Source organism: Vulpes vulpes, chromosome 5 (assembly GCF_048418805.1).
Source record: "Vulpes vulpes isolate BD-2025 chromosome 5, VulVul3, whole genome shotgun sequence".
Lineage (NCBI taxonomy): Eukaryota > Metazoa > Chordata > Mammalia > Carnivora > Canidae > Vulpes > Vulpes vulpes.
Window position 1 is genome coordinate 9,238,591 of NC_132784.1, and position 15,717 is coordinate 9,254,307.

The 15,717-nt window shown below is 57.1% G+C and overlaps 1 protein-coding gene across 1 annotated transcript in view; it reads right to left on the bottom strand.

The window, feature by feature from the left end:
- GLI2 (GLI family zinc finger 2) overlaps window positions 1–15,717 on the bottom strand; it is a 255,864-nt gene that overhangs the window by 19,323 nt on the left and 220,824 nt on the right. Inside the window, exons 5-8 of the mRNA XM_072757539.1 lie at window positions 14,074–14,259; window positions 4,094–4,295; window positions 2,377–2,590; window positions 973–1,095 (exon numbers count right to left, since the gene is read on the bottom strand). Coding sequence (XP_072613640.1) covers window positions 973–1,095; window positions 2,377–2,590; window positions 4,094–4,295; window positions 14,074–14,259 — 725 coding nt within the window. The remainder of the gene's footprint in view (window positions 1–972; window positions 1,096–2,376; window positions 2,591–4,093; window positions 4,296–14,073; window positions 14,260–15,717) is intronic.

Genomic DNA, 15,717 nt, shown 5'->3' on the forward strand with positions numbered 1-15,717 from the left:
CAAATGTGCATTGAGTCATTAGAAAATATTATTTCGGGGCTCCTGGGTGGCTCAGTTGGTTGAGCATCTGACTCTTGATTTCAGGTCAGGTGATGATCTCAGGGTCATGAGACCGAGCCCCGCATCAGGCTCTGCATGGGATCCCCTTGGGACTCTTTCCCTTTCTCTCTTCCCTTCTGTTTCTCCCCTACGACCCCTGCACAAGCATATGCACTTCTCTCTCTCTCAAATAAAGAAAATCTTAAAAAAAAAAAAAAGAAAATCTAATTTATAGCTACTTTACACCAGTCCCTGTGCAAACCCTGGTGATGTGGAGTCAAATCAGGCACTTCTTGCAAGTGTGACCTCTCCAAAGCTTGCAGAGCAGTGTAGGTGACAGGCAAGATGACCTAGAAGCTAAGGTGGACTCCGGGAGGCAGATGCGAGTCCTGTTCTACAGGAGGGTCAGGAAAGGGTGAAGTGGCAGTGAGGGGCACGAGGTGGGAGGGTGGAATTCCAGGGAGAGGGGCAACCAGACAGGAGCCACAGTCATTCAGGCTATGAATTCACAAGCGACCAAGTCTGATCAAGGTTCGTGTGAGGTGCTGGGGTGGAGATGGCTGCAGCCCCGGACATCCATCCATCCATCTATCCATCCATCCATCTATCCATCCATCCATCTATCCATCCATCCATCTATCCATCCATCCATCTATCCATCCATCCATCCATCCATCCATCCATCCATCCATCCATCTATCCATCCATCCATCTATCCATCCATCCATCCATCTATCCATCCATCCTTTCATGCGACACATGTTTGATGAGTATGTAATGTGCAGGGTGCTGGGGACACAGTTCACGGTGTGCCCGCCCTCTCTGATTCACTCATTCATGCAGGCAACTGTTCTTTCATCCAGTCACCACCAGGGCTGAGGTCCCAGGTCCGCCGACCCGGCCGCAGGACGACTGGGACAGCCAACAGGTTACCTGCGTCAGGGTCAGTGGGGAGGCCGGCCGTAGGCCCTCGCCCTCTGTCTTGACCTTGCTGCGCTTATGAATGACGATGGGGTTGACGGTGCTGCTCACAGCTGACTCGCTGCTCGGCTTGTTCTGAGGGAGGGGTGCAGGAGAGCCCGTCACACAGGGGCAGGGTGAGGACACCCCGAGTTTTGTCTGGGCTTGACCTCCAGGATCCTCCCCACATAGACTGGGCCAATATGTATGTTTGGAGTTTCAGGAGCTGGGCCTCCTACTTGGTCCTCTGGCCAGGGGCACACCTGGGGAGAGCGCAGAGCCTTCCAAGCCCCCACCTCCACGGGCATGGAAAGAAACCCTCTCTTTGGGAAATGCTGGGCACCATCACTCCTGTGCCAACAGCCTCAACTGCTCAGCCCACTGGAGCAGGGGGTGTTGAAGCGTAAGAGCGGGGGCAGCTCAGAGTCTGTGGAGAACAGGGCTGGGCCAGCCCAGGGAGCAGGAAAGAAGGGCCTAGTTCCTTAGGAGAAGGGGGCTAGAGCCAGAGTATTGGGTGATGACAAGAGCTGACAGTCACTGTGTAGGGGCAGGTGCTAGGCGGCCACCTGGAGCCCCGGTGTGGGGAGGGAGGCCATCCTGGAAGAGGGGCTCTTCGGGACAGGGTGGAGTTTTGCCTTCCACCCAGCACGAAGTCACGTCTGGGCTGTGCCCCGCCAGGTGACTGGCCTGGGCAGTCACTCCATCTCAAGAACTGTCATCGTTCATGCTAACCAGGATCCAGGTCCACACGGGGCTCCGTGCACACAGGCTCATGTATGAGCACCATGACCCAATTAGGTGGCAGGCCCCACTCGGCCCATGTGTTAGCCGGGGCTGAAAGAGCTCTCATCGAGTCAGGGTCCCAAACAGTCTGACTGATGCCAAAGCCTGTGCGTCTCCATTCTCCAATACTCTCTCTATTATTCCATTTCCTCATCAGCAAAACGGGGCTTCACTCACCAAACGCGAATGGCACCTGCCACGTGCCAGGCACTGTGCTAGCATGTCCTGCCACTGAGAGGTCTGCTGGAAAGGTCACAGAAGATGGCCTTTTGTCCACTTATGCTCTAAAACTAAACTGTACAGAGTGCTCTGTCCGCCAGACTCGGACTTCTAGCATTTCTCTGTCTACCCATTACGTTGATTAAATAGGCAACTGTAGAACTTATTGGCTGGACACTCGCCAAGATAAAGTGAGGGTGTCAGGACCCAGCCCAGGTCTCCTGACTGGGCATCCAGCCCTTTTGATCCCACGACCTCTGTCCAGACCTGTGCCCAGAGTCCCTCCACAAGTTCCCGGAGTGAAATGGCAATGATCAGCCCTTGTGGGGTCCCAAGAGCCCGGTGACCCACCCTGTGCTCCCTGCACCCATCTACCTGGGTGGCGTCGCTCAGACAGTTGCTGTTGCTGCTGAGCTGGGTGGGTGTGGCATTGATCGAGGCGAGGGCCATGGGCTGCTGGGCCAGGAAGGTGGGCGAGGGCTGGATCAAGGGTGGAGTGTGTCCAAAGGCAGAGCCCAGGCCCCTCTGCTGGCTCAGGATCTGCTGGTAGGCCACCGGGTTGATGGGGTGGGGGAAGGTGAAGGCGGGGCTGCAAAGAAGAGCAGACAGGTCACGGATGGAGGTGGGGGGCAGAGGAAACCCTGCCAAGGATTGGGAGGGGAGTGCAGCTCATCTTACTGCCAGCACAGCTTTACCTTGCTCAAGAGCCAGCCGTGGCTCCCCACTGCCTGCTATCTCAGGCTTTCCCTTTTGAGCTCGCCCTCAGGCCTTGCCCCAGGATGCAGCCTTCACTCCAGCAGGCTGGCCCCCAGGAGGAGCCAGGCTCCATCTCATCCCCACATCCCAGCCCTTCATGCTCTGATGCCTGAGATGCACCCTGCACCATCACTCCCAGACTATCTCACCCCCACTGGGCCCCTGAGGCTGGTTCTGATGCCCCTTTGTCTAGGAAAGGTGCCTGGGCCTTCCGGCTCACATGGTCCCCCCCTTCTTCCACCTCTACTGCATTTCCAGGCCCCTTCCTGTCATCTGCATATGGGCCACTCTCTAGAATAGGATACTAAGGAATGATGGTGACCTCGACCCTAAGCCATAGGACAGGTGGCTTGTGGCTTCCTCCTCGCTCACTCCTGCATCACTCACTCTGGGGGTGGGGGAGGGGAGCCAGCTGCCAGGCTGGGAGGACGGTCAAGCAGCCTTACAGAGAGGCCCCTGTGACGAGAAATAAGGCTCCTGCCGACGTCCATGTGGGTGAGCCACCTTGGAAACAGACCCTCAGGCCCAGGCAAGTCTTCAGGTCCCAAGTCAGTCAGGTGCCCTGGCTGACGTCTTCAGTGCAGGCTCATGACACCAGAGCCAAGCCAGTCTCACATTCCTGACCCCCAGAAACAGTGCGAGATGATGAAGAGCTTATTGTTGCTTTAAACCACTGAGGTTATGAGTAATTGCTTATGAAGCAAAAGGTAGCTCCCATACTTGTTATCATTCCCATCCCTGGGTCCTTGGGCCCGGCTCTCCCGACATTCCTAACAGATCCTGGCCTCTCTCAGGAGGATCGTGGGGAGGACATGAGTTTAGTCAAAGTGGTTGGGTCCGAGTCCTGAAACAGCCATGGGCTGCATGGGGGTGAGGAGGGGGTGGGGACACAAGGGTGAATGGCATCCACAAGGTTCCGGTGTGCCAGGCTATGACCACAGCGGAGGCCCACTGCCTGCTCAGAGACCTGGGGGACCCAAGTCACTATCACACTCCACATGGTCCCCAGCACTAGCCAACAGCCACGACACCTACAGAAACACAAAGAAAGCTACCTTTGGTTTCGTGATGGAATCTCTCATGCCAGGCCTGGTAAATGTTGCTTTTCACATCAGAAAGTGTGTTTGGGGGCTGAACGAGCACACGAAGACAGACAAACACTGGCACATTTCAATGTCCTCGTTACTGGTTTTGAATTCATGAACCAGTTGCAAGCACGCTCATTCACAGCTGCAAGTCCCATCTCTCTCCTGGGGTTGAAAGTGTGGACACCCCCCCCACATGGCCCCCAGCCCGCCCCCGGATTCTCAGCCCCCTGCCCGCGGGCTGGGCTCACCTGAGGGTGCCTGCCGACAGGTGCCCGTAGGAGCCGCTGGCAGCCGAGCTGCTGCGGGAGTTGTTGATGTAGGCCACCAGCGAGTTGGGGGAGGTCCGGATCATCCGCTGCAGGTCCAGGCTGGCGTCCGAGAGCGGGGAGATGGACAGTGCCCGCTTGCGGCTCAGGCGGGGCGTCACCCGCGGGCTGGAGAAACGCGACACTGTGGGGACAGCCACCCCACGCGTCACTGGGCTTGCAGGGGGACAGAACCGGGGCAGGGGGACTAGGAGGCGGGGGATGGCAGGAGGGGCCTTTGAGGACGGTCTAATGAGAATCTGAGAATCGTGGCTCTGCCACTTTCCAGCTGGGGGCCCTTGGGCAAGGGGCCGAGGCTCTCTCAAACCCAGTTTGCTGGTCTACAGAATGGTACTGGCCTGCGCATGGTGTGGTCAGGGTGGGAGCAGCACAGCTCAGGGCCTGGGTGAGAGAATATCTCAATGAACATAAGTTAGCGCCTTTACTGCCAGTTTGGCAAAGAGCAGGGCTGGACTGAGCAACACTTCAGGCACGGCAGCCACACACACAAACCGTAAGTGTTGAGCAGCTTGGCGGCCACTCACGACGGGCCTGCCTGTATACAGCTCCAGTGGCTGCTGTGCACACCTTGCCTGTGCTCAGCTCTTCCTGGGCTCATGACGCCCGCCTTCTTTCCTTCTGTCTGCTCAGAGCTGCTTGGACCCCACAGGTCCTCCTCCTCCAAGGAGGCAGCAGGTGACCCTGGCTGCAGGGTTGCTGTGTTCGTGCCTTGTTCCCAAGCTGTGCGGGCACCAAGGGCAGGGCTGATGACCTGTGGATCTCTGAGCCCCCATCCCCAGTGCTGGCTAGCCCCCGAGAAGGGTTTAGGGCAAAGTCAGCCTGTGTGAGTGCACAGAGCCCGCAGCTGCCCCCTGTAGAAGCCTCAGCAGAGCCCCGGCCCCACTGCATCATGCCCTGGTGCTCCCCCTGCCCCTCCACTGCTGGACCCTGGGGGCACTCATGCCCTGGTGCTTTCCCTGTTCCCCACTGCTGGACCCTGGGGGCACTCATGCCCTGGTGCTTTCCCTGTCCCCCACTGCTGGACCCTGGGGGCACTCATGCCCTGGTGCTTCCCCTGTCCCCCACTTCTAGACCCTGGGGGCACTCATGCCCTCATGCTCCCCTTGCCCCTCCACTGGTGAACCCCTGGGGGCACTCATGCCCTGATGCTCCCCTTGCCCCTCCACTGCTGGACCCTGGGGGCACTCATGCCCTGATGCTCTCCTTGCCCCTCCACTGCTGGACCCTGGGGGCACTCATGCCCTGATGCTCCCCTTGCCCCTCCACTGCTGGACCCTGGGGGCACTCATGCCCTGATGCTCTCCTTGCCCCTCCACTGCTGGACCCTGGGGGCACTCATGCCCTGGTGCTGCCCCTGCCCCCCACTGCTGAACCCTGGGGGTACTCATGCCCTGGTGCTCCCCTAGGTCCTCACCCTTAGCTGCCAAACTCTGGAAGCCCCTTTCTTCCTGTGCCACTGGGATAAGCACACTCCAAGGCTGTGGAGAGGACAGATGAGGCCCCAGATTCTGTCTGAAAGGTAGCTCCAGGTCACTACAGGGATCCTGCTGGGCTGAGCTCAGCCAGTCACCCACCGTCCACACAGCAGCAGAGTGGGAACCCGGGAACCTGGGAGTTGGCCAGATGCTTCCCCATCTTCCCCTCCTTCAAGACTGAGGCTGCCCCCCAAGCCGCCTACAGGTCCCCTTTCTCTCATCCTCCCCCAGCTCCTTCCAGCCTACCATCAACCCTGGTCATCCTGGGGCCCTTAGCCATTTGCTATGTGGATTGCACATTCCTCACTGCAGCCTGAGAGAGCTCCATAATGTGTAAATCAAATTATGCCTCTGGGCCCTCTGGTCCCACTTCTCTAGAGCTCCCCAGTGCTATTAGGAAAAAAGCCCAAATCCTCAAGGTGTCTTGCCTGGCAGCCTTGTGGGTGCTCCCTGCCCACCTCTCCGGCATCATTCTGCCCATGTCCCAGGCTCTGCTCCAGCCACCTTCCTGCTTTCCACTCAGGTCGCCTGCCTTCCCGCACAGGGCCTTTGCACATACAGATTTCCTCTGTCTGAAGTGCTCGTCCCTACTCTCTCTGCTCAGACCTCAGCAGGTTATCCCTTTCCTAGGGGAAGTATCCTGACATCCTCTGGTTGGGGAAGGTTCCCCTCTCTCCCAAAGGTGTCATGTTGGCAAGCCTGCATCCACTGGTGTGGTTTTCTGGTTGCTTTTGGCTCCCCCACTTTTATGCATGAGGGACTTGGGTCCTTTCATTGCTACATGCATTCACAGACAGCGGGCTCAGTGGTGAGACCAAGTTTGAGATGGTGACTGTTGAGCCGCTGGTGAGGGGGAGCAGAAGCACAGCCATGGAAAGTCAATATTTGCAGACTGCCTGGAAGGTGCCAGGTACTGTTCTAAGCACTCTCATGTATTAAATTGTTTGACCTTTTAAGTATTAAATAGTGTAAATTGCACTAGAAGGAAGGGAGTCATTATTATTCTCATTTATAAATGACAAAACAAGTGGCTTGCCCAAGGCCGTGCAACCCAGGGAAATACAGACAGGGACTGGAGATCAAGCAGTTGGCCACCAAACCACTCAGCACACTGCCTCTGTCCAGCTGGGCTGGACAGACACACATACACACCGTGTGGGGACACACAGTTGTGCTAGCTGCCACACCGAACCCAACACTTAGCTCTTGCCTTGGAGCACACTACTCAGCCTTCTGAGCCTCTCTTTGCCCACCCGTACAATGGGAGCAGGGCAGCGTGGCTCGCTGGGTTATCGGGAGGGCACCCGGTGAGCACCAAGTGCCTAAAGCCCAGGGGATCTGCTAAAATGAAACTGAGAGTTAACGTAGCTTCTTCAGGGGCCAGGAGGATGGTTTTGATAGGCAGGTGGGCCTAATGTCAATACTAAAGGACAGCACGTCTAGAAAACACGATTGGGCCACACAGCAGTCTACTCGTCACTAAAGCACTCACTCATCCGTCCATCCATCCGGGCTCCTTTCAGCTTCTTTGTTCTCCTTTACTGAGTTCACCCCTTGTCAGTCCTCGCTTTGAAGGAAAACCAAAGACGCCAAAGTGAATCTTCCCAAAGATTCCTATTACTTACGAACCGAGCAGCAAATGGAGAAATGTGAGGTGGGAGGGAAGATCTCACATCACATAAAGGAAGAAATATGCTCATCTGTGTAATACATTTTTTAGAAAAGATTTTGCTGCTAATATTTGGATTCCCACCCGCTCATGCACCCCTAACAAGAGGAAACAGGCCAAATCTGACAGTGATATTCATCTCTGTTATTCCTGCCCCTCAAGGGAAATATGTTTATTAATGTGCCTCTTCCCTTGATAAATTACTAAATAGAAAGAAAATCCTGGCACTCATTTCCTGTGGCTTCTCCGGTGATTTATGGCCGGGGACTGACGGAGCCGTTGCGCCCATTCATCTGTGGATGAGTCTGTGATTTGTCAGCTGCCGGGGTGACCAGACACCAGCCGGCCCTCACCTGGGCAGACAACGCCTGATGCTGCCCACGCCTGTTGCCGCTGGCGCCTGAACCCTGCTTCAGCCACAGGGTCTGTCTTCTGCTCATTCCAAATGTAACTTCATTCGCCCCTCCGACCCTTGTCAGGGCCGGCAGTATGCCAGGTGCGGGGCTGGACATGATGCGGGCTGTGAGCAGGGAAGACCCTTGGCCCTGCCCTCTGGTGAAGCTCACTGCCCAGGTGAGTGATGAAAGCAGTACCCACAGTACTGGGCAGGGTCTGCGAGGGACCTGGGATCACTTTAGGTAACTCCACAGTGCTCAGGGACAAGGCTGCTGTTCCTGGGGCAGCCAGAAACAGCAGGAGATCTGAAAACAGGCCCCGGCCCCAGGCAGGCCATGTTCTGACCTCCCTTGACTGCTCTGAGCTGTGTGGCTTTGGGCAAGTCCCTGGACCTCCTTTGAGCTGCTTCTTCACCTGGAAGATGGGCCAACAGGATCTATTGCAGGGTTGCTGTGGGCTAGTGACCAGCATATCACCCAAGCTCCGGGTGGACGTCCTGAGGACCCAGTAGCCTGGGCAGAGGGCAGCCGGAGGGATGCAAGGACCTGGCCTCCACAGGGCTTGGCCAGGGCAGGTGTAGCACCAGCGGTGGAGAGAGCGGTGACCCAGCATGACGTCCCAGGAGCCTTTCCTGGGCCAGATGCTGTCCTGAGCATGGGTTGGGGACAGCAGGACACAAGCCTTGTGGCCTGGCTCGTGGGTTCTGAATCCCCACGGGTTCTGGAACATTCCTGCACAGTTTGGCCCACCCACTATCTTCTGGACTCACTGAGGAAGTGCTCTAAGGAAACCCAACTGGAGGATTGTGTTTAACCTGCCGCATGCTTAGCTATCCACAGCCCCTCATCCCCTCTTATAGGGGGGTGGGGGGAGGGATTGAAAACACCTAGGCTTCGAGCCCAGAGGCTTGGGGCTGAGGCTGACCATCTCCTAGTTCTGTGATGCAGACAAAGAAACTCAGGTTCCTGGCCTGCAGAGTGACTTTGTAATGCTCGTCTCTCAGCGCTGTTTGCGCAGGCTTACCAGACGAGCCACAGACACCATTTAACCCGGGCCTGCACTCACACACCAGTCCTGCTCCTCCGGGACCTGTGGCCTGGCCCGCTGTGCCTCAGTCTCCCTCCTGTCTGCAGGCTGGGCACAGGCTCCCTGCCCAGAGATTGAGGACTCTGGCAGTCCCCCGAGCAGCTCCTCCTGCCTCTCTGCGGTGTGATCAATGTAATTGGTTTCTGAAAACCCCCTTGGACCCGCAGGCGGCATAAAGAACTGGCGTCAGAACGGAGGTGACATCCAAGTCAAATTAGTGTCAATATGACAATAAAATATACAGCTTGGAGGAAATATGGGCTGTAAACAGACAACATTTCAATCGGAAACATTTCAATCTTCTCAATGCGGTGGGAGGAGGAGGGGGTGGGGTGGTGGCTGCTACCATTCTGCTGTTAAATCACCAATATTCAACAGCATAAAACAAGAGAATTCCATTTTAAGGCCCTGGTGACAACCAGTGAATTCCCGGCCCTCCAGAGAACTGGGGGGCAGAGTGATGGCCTTGGACTCCCTGACCGGTTATCCATCACCTCCCCGCACAGCATCACTTCCCACTCTTCCTGCTATAAATCAGCCTCCTTTAAAAACAGGAGGCAACGGGCCTTCATCGACCACCAGGAGGCTGAGAAGCCCCCAGCAAGGGAGGGACATGGGAGATGCCCTTGGTCCTGCCCGCGGCCCGGCCCCGGGTCCTAAGAGGAGTACAGGGCTTGGATGTGCACTCCAGCAAGAGGCCTCTCTGCCTCCCTGCCTTTCCTGCACCGCCCTGGGGTTTTCCTCAGTGTAGGATGTGTACTCAACCCAGACGAGGTTATTTTCGGCCTAATGGACACAGGGACAGGACGTATCCTCAGATACAATCAGGTTTCTCACATGAGAAAAAATATCAGTTCTATTCTAACACCTATTTATTTAATCTGCAAAGGTGACTATATTAAAAATATACTATTAAAGAATCGTGCCCATAGCACTTGGCTCAGATAAAAATGGTGCTGGTGGTTTGCTATTGAGTGGGCTGGGGACACTGCCCTGGAGGATGTGGACACAAGGCCACCTGTGTCCTACACTTTCCCTGTAGGTTGCCACACAGTCCGGCAGACCTGACCTCTGCACCTCAAAGCCTCTGGGAAGTTCTCTCCTCTCGGAAAGAAAGGGAAAGAGCTGAGAAAGGAGGCGGGGTAGGTGAGGCGGCCGCAGGATGGGATAATCTTTGTCCTGACAAGGAGCTTACACAGGGCAGCCCATGGAGCTTATGAAGCACCACGAGGGCATGACTTGGCCGACTATGCATAGCTGTGTCCCTAGCACCTAGAGCCATGCCTGGCATATAGGAGGTGCTCAAGACCTATTCTCAGAATGACTGAGAGAGAAACAGAAACAGAGAGAGAGGGAAGGGCTAGTCTCCTCGACTTCGCACAAGCTCTTGAGGCCCCCTGCATCTGCACAGAGCTTCCATGTCATGGTCATGTTTATGGGAGGCTTCCTAACTGAACACACATGTCCTCAGAGAGTCTCAAGACCCTTGCATAGGGGGGCTCTGAACCTGCACCATTCTCTGTTGAGAGTCTGAGCAAAAAGAAATTTAATGGGAAGATCTCTCCCCAGATCCATGCAGCTGGGACCAGCAGAAAGCACCGGAACTGGTGCTCCTCAGTTTATGGGAGGGGTGAGGCTGGGCTCTGAGCACTGGAGTCTCTTAGGGATGCACACGAACGACACATCCATGTGGGCATCAAAGCAGAACAGAAATTCCTAAAATTTTTAAAAGCGGAAGCAAAGGTTCCGGTTGTAATTCAAACTGGGTTGAAAAGAAAAACTGTATTAAGTCATGACAAATACAGGATATCACGTTGCACTACCCTTGATTTGCTTGGATCGTAAGTGATTGGGACCAAAGGCAAAGAATCCTCTGTTCCTGACATGCTTCAGGGTTCAGAAAAATCCCCCAGCCCCACCCCAGGCCTCAGCTGGAGAAACTGATGTGCCTGCTCCGGCCCAGCACGGAAGCTTCCCTCTGCACCCTGGAGCCAATCACGTTCCCAAGAGGAAAGGTGGAGAAAGGATCGTGGGTGGGTGTGATGAGCCCGACGTGAGCTGGACGCTCTCACGCCCACTGGTGAGCTCATCGCCTGATGCTCCGGCTCGGCCTCAGATGCTGCCAAATGCTGAGCACCCCTGAGAACAAAGCGGCCGTGTTCCCAGCCGCCTCCCCGGCTCCCTGCAAGTCGGCCCGGTCTCTCCCCAACCAGTTTGCATCCTTCCACTCTAGGATCTTGTGTGACTGTCACTCACTCACACAGTCACTCTGCAAACACAGGGCCTGCTCCTTGGCAGCCCAGCTCCCGAACATGGAGGGCTCCCCAGTTTGTTAACGGGGAAGCAGCACCCAGTGAGGGGGAGGGTGGGAGCTCCAGCAGAGCTGATGCAGTCAAGCCGGGGCTGGATTTCGGGTGGAGGCCTGAGCTGGGCGAGCCTGTAGGGAGCGGCACTGCAGGCAGAAGGAACACGGCAATTGTCCGGGTGACCGCAGGAGGAGCGGGGCGCTGGGAGGCAGTGTGCAAGGCGAGGAGCCGAGGCTGGAGGGGGAGGCCGCTCAAGCCAGGTTATGAAGCCGGAATCTGGCCCTGAGAGTGATGGAAGCCACCGGGACTCAGAAGGGCAGAGGGGATGACCGATCACTGCCAGGCAGCATGGAGCCTGAGGGACCCCGGGGTGGCAAATCGTGGGGCTGCCAGGAGGGCTGACAAGCCAGATGTGGCAGGCCAGGGAGGCAGGGGGTGGTGGCCAGGAGGAGTCGTGGCACGGGGCTAGGCACGGGGTACACAGAGACAAAAGTCCCGCAGGAGAAGAAGGAGAAATCTGGCGGAAAGAGACTGGAACAAGTACTGACTGAGCGGCTACTGCATGCCAGCCACGGAGCCACGTTCACACGCGCGATCCAACTCAACGGCGTGTTTGGTTCAACCTGCAGGCAGGGCTGGGGATCCGGTGCGGGCCGCATTCAGTGCCCCAGCACCTCGGGCCAGTTCCCACAGTGGGGACACGCACAGGTGGTGCTGGCCTGGCCGGGCCGCGGTTCACGACCCAAACTCCCTCCCCACGGCCACCCCTATGGGCACCGTGCTCTGCCCAGATGCTCAGGAACACATCTGGCCCTGCAGGCCCTCCCTGGGGCCACGGCTCTTGGGGTGTCAGATGCGTGGTGCTGCCTGGAGGCAGTGGGCAGGCGCTCATGTCTGCTGACCGGGGCTCTCCTGCCTGACTTGATCCCTGGGCCATGGTTTGTCTGTGTCTGCCCACTGACCAGGTGGCCTGGTGCCAGCCACCCTGAGGCCTCGGGAGGCAGGCCCTGTGTGGGAGGATGTGACACTTGGACGTGGCTATTTGAGCACTATATTGTGCCTGCTGTCTGGTTTCTAATTTTGACAAGCGGCAGGTACATACAGCTTTACTGGAGCCCTACCTTCGCCACCTGCTGACACCCCACCCCAATTCTGTGGGGGGCACCAGAGGGCTGTTGAGAGAAGGAGGGCATGTGGGGGGGTGTGCTTAGGGGGCCGGGCCTTATCTCACACCCCACATTTGCGCTTAGTCCTAGACTGAACGCCATCCCCTGGGGAAGGGAGCGGGATGGGACAGCCCCGGGAATCTGATGCGGATGGCACCCCTCAGGGCATGACGAGGAGAACACCGGATGAGCGCTGGTGCTGGGAGGACTCTAGGACTCTTCCCAGTGACACTCCTGTGGTGGATCAGGGGAAGGCTCTGTGGGGTTCCAGAACCACATGAGGTGGCTCCTGCAAATATGAGGTGGGTAGGGCAGGCAGAGAAAAGAAGGATCGAGAGGAGGGAAGTGGGAGAGGGCATCTGGGGAGATGTCCCAGAGGAGGCAAAATCTCAGCCAGGCCTGAGGAAATAAGAGGCTTCTTTTTGCTCCAGCTGCAGTGGCTGGTGGGGACGGGAAATCCTAGGGGATGGGAGGAGGCTGAGGGGTGCAGAGGCCCACCTTGAGTCATGCAGCCGGGCAGGCACCCGAACTTCCCTCCAGGGCAGGTCTCCGTGCAGACCTGGGTGCTCCCTACCATCAGGGAGTGGAAAATCCCTCCCAGGCAGGGCTGGAGGAGAATAACCCTGCCCCCCTGCAGTGGTTTCTAGCTCTGCTGTCTGGCCTGGATCCCTGGGAATCTCTGGGCTGGGCTCCAGGAACAGCAGGTGGAATGGCACTGGCTGGGTGAGGGGGGATTTAGCCTCCCCACCCCGTCCCGCCTCTTCTCTGAGGCGGGGCTCCGTGGTGATCCCAGGGGCTCATGGTCAGGCGGCCACAGGCACCCCTGGGAAATTAAGATAGTATTTGACGGGAGGGAAAGCCTTGGTATATTATGGGCAACAAGAACTTTACCCAGAACACTGGATCTCCCATCTGCCAACGTGCCCTGCTCGCAGCTTCCAGCTCAGTTAGTGACAGCCACCCTCCACGTGCTCAGGCCCAACACCTGGTGTTGTCCTTAATGCCTTTCTTCCTTCCTACTTTCTCATCCGTCTGCGAACAAATCTTGTGACTATCTAAAATGTGATCACTCTCCCCACCTCTACTAACCAGACCCCCCTGCTTCCACCTTGCCCCTAAACCTACTCTCAGATCAGCAGCCACAATGGGATTCCTTTTAAGAAGTTAGATCTCATTACTCCTCTGTCCAACTCCCCACCCCAAGGGCCCCATCATGTCAAGCCTTACAAAGCCACGACTAGCCTGCCCGACCAGCCCTGGAACTCTGGCCCCACCCTCCTCCAGCCCCTTACCCCCTGGGTGCTGGGCTTGCTGGCCTCCTGGGTTTTTCTTGAGCTCAGAGGGCACACTGCTGCCCCAGGTCCTTTGCATTTGCTATTTCCCGTCTGGATCATATTTCTGTACTGCTCAGCTCCTTCAATTCTTTGCTCGAATATCACTTTCCCAGGGAGGATTTCTCAATATCTTCATTCAAGAACTTGCAGCCCGCCCCCACTCGACCTGGTGCTTCCTACCCCATCCTTGGCTTTGTTTGTCTCTCCCTACTGTGCTAGAAGTTCCATGAAAGCAGAGACGAGTGTGTTTTATTCCCCAGACTGCAATTCCTAAAACACGTCCTGGCCTGCGGTGACTCACTAAGTATGTGCGGGGGTTGCTCAGACTCAGTCCCCTGTGGACAGCAGTCATGGCAGGGATCCCAGATCCCCCGCTTAGGGCTCCTCACCCACAAAAGGAGCAACATGCACCCTCCTCAGCCCCCATGGCCTGTCCCGCTCCCTACCCCCACCCGGGGCCCAGTACTCACCATCCACTGGATTGAGGTAGTCGTGGAGATGGGGTGCACTGGCGGCACCCCCACTCTGCATTAGCAGGTCCCCGTACGGTGCAGGGTGGCCCGCCATGAGGGTCATCTGGTGGTAATAGTCTGAGGGGTTGGTCCCTGGAGGGGGGAGGCCAAACAGTCCCCTCTCCTTGAGGTGCTCGTGGGCCACTGTGAGGAGGAGAGAGAGTTGGTCAGGATTGGCCCAAAAGAGAGAGAAACACACACAAGGGCTGAGGCATACCCCACCACCCCCGTGCCCGCTGGTCCGTCTTCTGCCCCTGGGTCCCCTTCCCCCACTGAGCAGACAAAGTGGGATGGGGTGGGTGGGGTGGGGTGTGTTTCTGCTGGTGGGGAATCAGAGCCAGCATGCCTCCTTGTCCCCACACCATAAACAAGCACTCCCACCTCCCCCTCCAGGCCCCACAGAAGCCCAGAGCTCCAGGCTGACCAGGTCCACAGGCCAGCAGAGTCTTCAAAGGAAAACAGAGACACAAACAAAGGCGCCGTGGTGGTCGACAGTTGGGCCAGGTCAGTCTGGCCTGAACATTCAAGGCGAGCTCGCCTGGACCCGGCCAGATAAAGCTGCCGGCCTGGCCTGCAGTGGCAACCCAGAGCTGTCTGTCCCCCACGCCATGCCCGGCCCCTCCCAGGGGCTCAGCCAGGAGGCAGGGATGACGAACTTCCAAGCATCTCAAGGGGGCTTGGAATTGGGAACCAAACAGACCCATCAAGAGGCCTGGCTTTTAGCAGGTGTGCAAAATTGGGAAGGGGCCACCCTTCTGAGCTGGCTCAGTTTTCCATCTGTAAAATGGGGGTAATAATACTTGCTACTCAAGTTACTATGAGAAATGAACGAGACAGCCAACGTCACGCTGAGCGCTTGCTGGGCCTGTGTAGGCACAGGGCCGAGGGATTCCCATTCATCCTCAGGGTCACTATCCTCACACGTTATGAGTGGAAGGCCACCTTTACCATCCTCAATGGCAGATAAGAACTCCAGTGCTCTCTGCTATCAGTCTTGGCAAAAAGTAAAAGAGATTTCTTACGTGCTGGGCAGAGAGAAGCCGGTCAATGGAAGCAGCCTCCTCCCCCTCCTCCTCTTCTCCTGCTGTATCCACTAGAGAGAGCTCTGGCCTGCAGCCAGAGTGATATCCCATGGCCTCCCCCTGCCCTGTCCATGCTCAAAATGCCCTCCTGTCCTCCTCCCCCTGAATGTTCACCTCCTCCCCAAAGCCTCCTCTGGAGTGCCCATTTGTCCTCAGAGCCCACGCGGTCTGCAGACATGGCCCTGATGGCTGATGAACTTTTGGGGTCTCATGTGGGCAGGTGCTGGGGCTTGCACAGCTGCAGTGTGAGCCTGACATGCTCTCTCTCTTCACCTGGGAGCTGGGTTCCAGGTCTGTGAGGTCTCCGGGTATCAGGTCCATCCCCTCTGAAGGTCAGGGCTTTGCACATTAGCCAAGTGTCCTCTGGTGCTGAACCCATGCCTGTTATCTCAAGGGGCTGGGGCTGGGGCTGGGACAAGTGGGTGTGACAGGAGCCTCAGCGAGGTTTCTCTAGAAATCAGGCATAGAATCAAGTGTTGCACAAATGCAAGCTGCTCCTTCAAGGGCAGCCCAGTCTTAC